Genomic DNA, 5,554 nt, shown 5'->3' on the forward strand with positions numbered 1-5,554 from the left:
AGAAACGTTAAAGACACTTGTATATATATGTAAAATCCATTTTGACTTGATGAAAACAAATTCTAATCTATGAAAATATTACATCAAGTCATATTGCACCTGATGAGGAAATTATACATGAATGATAGTAAATGCTAAAAACCACTTCAGATAAAGACCCAGTAAGTCAAATTAAATGAAGAGTTTCAGAAGTAACATAACCATCTAAAAATGTTAGTTTTTCACACAACTGGTCACACTTATTTTGCTTTACTTAAAATCCCTGGTCTTGTCTGAAGATAATACCATAAAACTCAATTACATAATTCAACTGTCTTTAACTCCCCTTTCTCCAGTAGCCATTGCACCTTAGGAGGTTTGTAGCTATTCTATCTTAATTTTTTTTTCTTTCAGCAAATACTAAGTGTGAAAAGCTTCACCAGACGAAAATCATTTCATACAATGAAGCACTGAATTGTTTTTTCATTCAGTTTCTTTAGACTGAAAGCAGCTCAGTTTCCCTATGAATAGTCCACGTATCATTTCATGCCTGGTATCTGCAGCCCACTCTAGATTTATCTTGCTTTCAGCAGGTACTCGGTAGCACTTTCTGGGTTATTTTACAAAACATCCAACATGGTTTAAATTGTTTAAAAGCAATTGGAACTGCTTCCTTTCCTACCCACTGCCTCTTCAAGTGTCCTTAACCTTCATCATCCTTCCCTAAAATGTGTCCCCAACATGCCTATTTACATGGCTCTCAGGCACCGGAGGCTTGCACACCCATCACATACCCGGTCAGTTTCTAACAGTGTGAAGGCTGTTGGAGCAGGGCAGTTTCCTTCCATTGAGAGCTGAGTATGGTCATATTGCTTTTAACACAGTGACCCTTGTATGCAAAGCTTAGACTATCGTCTCATGGTCCCATATGCCTTGGCTCTGATTGATGTAACAACAGTATCTTTCATAGGGTCTGTTCAGCTTGTAGGAGCAAACGATGATACTGTCCTGGGGCACAAAGAAGATGCTGTCCTCAGGCTCAGGGCACTCAGACCTGTCCCAGGCTGAGCACTTGGCATCCAGCGCATTATAGGTGAGGGAACTGCCTGAGGGACAGTAGCCATCCAGGTGTCTGGACGGCTCCTCCCGATGCCCGCTCTGGACCCGGCTCTGGCATTCTCCTTCCTCCGTGGGTGTGGGGGTGGTGATGGAGCTGACCATAGGCACCTCGCCCTGCCCTTGGAGGGGGAGCTTCCCCCTGAGGCACACCTTCTTTGCCAGTTCATCTGAGCTCCCCTTGCCCGACTCCAGGTCTGAAGGGGTCCTCAGCAGTTCCACCACCTCCTTGTCCTTGGGTTTCCGGAAGCAGGGCAACTTGCGGACCCATAGCAGCTCATTCTCGGGCCACTTGGTGCATCCCTCAGTTTTCCTGGCCAGGGCAATGGCTGCGATGCCTGGGAGGCAGATGGCTGGCCCTATGGCCAGGAGGGGGATGTTTCCCAGAGTCTCTCCTTTCATCCCAGAGACAGTGAACATGAAGCCAAAGACCAGGAAGACACTCACCAGGGCCACAACCAGCCCAGTCCTCGGGTTAATGTCATCAGGCCGCATCTTTCACTCCATCCAGGTTGGGGACTGCCTGCTAGCCAGGGAGCAATGTTCCTCCCTACTGTCAGAGGAAAACGCACTGGGTTAAAAACAAAACAAAACAAAGCACCCAAGTCCATTTCCCAACCACCAACTATCTCTCTTACTCTTTGTGTCTGACACTCTACTGTCTGTCAGTCTTGGTCTCTGTCTGTTTCTCCCTCTATTTCTGTTGCTCTCTCTCTTTCTCTGTTTATCTGTCTCCTTCTTACTATTGCAGCCCCTGCCTCTCTCTCATATAGTCATCCACAGGCTGGGGTCACTGCGGTACCTGAGGTTTCCTGCCGTCTCCCGGGAGCGCGGGGAAAAAACACCAGTTTGAGTCTCCTTAGAAACCTCCACAGCAGCTGTTTCCTCGGCTCTCTCCCTTGTTTCTGGAAGGAAAGCCTGGTTTTCCAACTGACTCTGCATCCAGGAGGTGGGACGTGGGAGCTTGTCTTTCCCAGCAGTGCCCGTCGGTCTCCAGGGCTTTGGGAGCTGAGCGGCGGCGCAGGCCAGCACCCAGCTCTGCGCGCAGAGCGCCGGGTGCTGGAGGGAGGAAGGACTTAGCCTGGGAAAGAGGGAAAGCGGCGCGCGAGTCTGGCCTCGTTACATCACTTTCAGAGCAAGCTCAGAAACAAAGAAGGACGCGCGGGGGCGCGAGGGGGCTAAACCCAGGGGAGAGGCCAGCCGGACAGAAGAGGCTGCCCAGGGTCCAGTCGGGGTGCTTGGAGCAGCCAGAGTTCGTCCCGCCACTGCCCGTGAGGGCTGAGTAAGGCGGCTGGACATGCTCCGTGCCCGGGAGGGTCCGGGGTGCGAGGCTGCCGCGTGCCGGAGACTGGAACTCGGGCCGGTTTGCCCACGGGACAGCCTGGGCTCCGAGTCCGCGGTCCGAGGCCCAGAGGTGCCAGCTGGAGATGCCCCTCGGGGACCTGGATCCTTCTCCAGTTACAGATCTGGGGGCCCCATCCGACCTATGGCAGCTCCCAGAGATTCCCCTACCGTCTCAGAACGTCGAGGCTCTCAGGGCTCGGAGGGCTGCATTCCTCCCGGGTCCTCCTGCCCGCGACCTCTCTGGGTTCGCGCGCTGGGCGGCAGTGGCGCGCAAAAGCGCTCTAGCAGCGAAGCGGACTGCGTTGCTGGAGCGCACGGGAAGCGCCCAGACTGAGTTAGTGGTCAGCCGGGTCTTGCTCGAGCCTTGGGGGAGTCACCAGAGTCCTTCCCCCTGGTCTTACAGCTCTGGATCCTGGAGGGGGTGGCCTTGGAGCTCGGATCCTACTCCGACACGGCCGTGGTGCCAGCCACGCCGGCTGGGTCAAAGGAGAAAGGCTCTCCAGCCCCGGCTCCCCATCCCCGGCTCCCCATCCCCGCACCCAACACCCAGCTAACAAGGAGAAGGAGGGGCCTTGACTGGGAGGATCAGGCCGCCCAGCCCGCGAAGCAGCTCCAGCTTTGCGCGATTCTGTCCTTTGCTGACGCTGGTGTGGAGAACCTGTCTCCTCCCCACCACATCAGGGGCTGGATTCCTCTGGCCCCAGGGGCAAGACTGGCTTTGGCTGGGTTCTTCAACAAGACTGCTCATTTAGGGTAGATGGGGAATATTGAGGAACCAGACGTGGAGGGGCAGGGGCGGAAGGGGGAGGGAATGGTACATTCTTTCATGTCAAGGCCCTGCCTTGGTGGAAAGAATTTTGACATCCAGGCCTTCCCCACTTAAACTAGCCATGTGTTCTTGGGCAAGTGACTTAACCTCTCTGAGAATCAGTTGACCCATCTGTAAAATGAGAATATTGTTATCAAATATGTGAAGGAACAAATGTAATGAGGACTAAATAAATGTAAAGTTCCTAGTGCAATGCTTGGTACACGGTTCTGGTTCACAAAGTGGATGAAATGTGTACTTTCATAGTATGTGATCATCAATGTAAGGCACGAGCCGAATCATAAAGAGCCTGTCTGTGGGGCTAAGGACCTTTGACTTTATCCACTAAGCAGTGAAGAATCGTCTTGGTGTTTTAAGCAGGAATCAACATAAAAGTATTCCATGTTTGACAGCAGGTTAGAGGACGGGTTGGAAAGGGTAGATGTGGAAGCAGGAGGACAGTTCAGTAAGCCAGGCAAGACATGGCACGGGCCTGAATGATGCAGGGCTAGTGGGGTGGTCAGAAGAAAGTGAATTTGAAGACTATTTAAGGGTACAATCAAGTGTCTTGCATCAAAGGAAGTGAGATGGCAGTAGGAGTCCAAGGCTGACTCCCAAGTTTCCCACTCTTTCCACTGAGTGGATCAAGAATCAGACTCAATTTTCCACTCCAGCATCTACTGTGTGTCTCTTGTACTCATGCTCATTAGACAGCTGCTGTACCTCTGGACATAGAATCATTATTTTGGAAGGAAGGAAGGAAGAAAGGAGAAAAGGTAAAGAGCAAACGTGAGATGCCAGCTGTTTGACCATTTGTATCAGGAAAATAATTGTTTTCCTGGCAGCCCCACTAAATAGATAGACATCTGCTTATATCTCATTGTCTAGAAGGATGTCATAGGGGCCACCTCTGTGCAAAGGAACCCGGGAAATCAAGATTTTGTTTTTGGGGGGTTTTTTTGGACCAGATTTATTGCCACTTTGAAAAAAAATCAGGGTTTTGTTAGCGAGGAAAAAGAGAACAATGAATCTTGGAGAAGCAACCAGAAGCATGTGCCACAACTATCGAACATACTTACCTTCTTGCAGCCCTCTCTTCCCTTGCCTTTACTAATGCCTTTCTATCCTGATTTCCCTCTTATCTCCCTGGCCACTCATTTGTAGTCTACTCTGTAAACTCCTCTTTATTTTATTAATTTTTATGTTGAACAAAGCCCTTCGATGTTGATATTCTGCTGGCTATGCTGATGACCCCCTATGTTTATCTCTTTAGCCTTGTCCTTTTCCCTCAATTTCAGATTTATAGTATCTAACTGTTTGCTTGATATCTGTCTGTACAGCACACAGACACTTCAAATTCAACACAGCTTAAACTCTGCTCATTAAATTTCCTTCAGACAGGCTCTTTCTCATTTGACTCCCTCATTCTTCCTATACCCCCAACCGAGAAACTGTGGGATTGTCCTCTATTCCTTTGTCTCTCTAACAAGCTACATCCAGTAAATCAATCAAATCATCGTAGTCTTACCCCCTAAATTCCCTGATCTTCTCCTCTTCTGTGACCTGAGGTAAGTCACTTTACCTCCCTGGGTTTCAATTTCCTGTGAAACAAGGGCTTTGGGCAGAGCTAGCTGAGGTGCATTTCAGCTCTACTATTCCGGGGTTCTCCGACAGTCACTTCTGCAGGGCTGAACTGTCGTTAGTGTTGTGCAGGTGCTCTGACAATAGTGCTGGAAACCTAGTTGGAGCCTAAAGAAGCAACATTGCTGAACAGAGACCTCCTCTCACTCGTACAAGCATCTAATTCCATTTGACTTTTAAGCCAGGCAGTTCATCTACTTAGGCATTAGATAAGACCCATGCATAAAACCACAGGAAACTTCAATTACTGTTTAATTATAAGCCTCATTCTCAAAGCAGTTCCTTCTTAGAGGTAATTTCAGATGGTCTTTGAACAGCAGGTATACTTGCGCAAGTCAGCAGCAAAAGTGGGTGGAGATGGGAGACATCACTCAGGGTTATAATATTCAGGGACAGAAAAGGCATCCTCAGTATTTAATTTCTTGCCTGTACAGGCTGATTGCACTAGGCTTTTAAAACCTTAAGCAGTTCTCGCAATGCTATAAGCATATACAGCCACGTACAAAAGCTTTTCATCAGAAGAAAAAGGAAATTCAGGTTGTAATGAGGCTTTGTATGTATGTGGGTGTTTGAGAAGGAAATGCAGAACCTTTTATTTCTGAAATTATTGAGATCATGGGACGCTAGAATTTGAAGATACCTTATAGAATATCTACTCTAACTCCC

At 48.9% G+C, this 5,554-nt stretch overlaps 1 protein-coding gene across 1 annotated transcript; it reads right to left on the reverse strand.

Annotated features, from left to right (window-relative positions):
* Nucleotides 1-438: 438 nt before the first annotated feature.
* On the reverse strand, nucleotides 439-1,600 carry TMEM215 (transmembrane protein 215). Its single transcript, XM_027089006.1, has one exon. The coding sequence runs from the start codon at nucleotides 1,588-1,590 to the stop codon at nucleotides 883-885; it is 708 nt and encodes a 235-aa protein (XP_026944807.1). The 5' UTR covers nucleotides 1,591-1,600; the 3' UTR covers nucleotides 439-882.
* Nucleotides 1,601-5,554: the final 3,954 nt, after the last annotated feature.

The sequence above is a fragment of the Aethalodelphis obliquidens genome, unplaced genomic scaffold (assembly GCF_003676395.1).
Source record: "Aethalodelphis obliquidens isolate GAN/ISIS:26980383/991018 unplaced genomic scaffold, ASM367639v1 scaffold64, whole genome shotgun sequence".
NCBI lineage: Eukaryota > Metazoa > Chordata > Mammalia > Artiodactyla > Delphinidae > Aethalodelphis > Aethalodelphis obliquidens.

Excerpts from the sequence above, each read along its gene's own strand:
- TMEM215 (XM_027089006.1), bottom strand. The coding sequence starts at position 1,590 with ATGCGGCCTGATGACATTAACCCGAGGACTGGGCTGGTTGTGGCCCTG.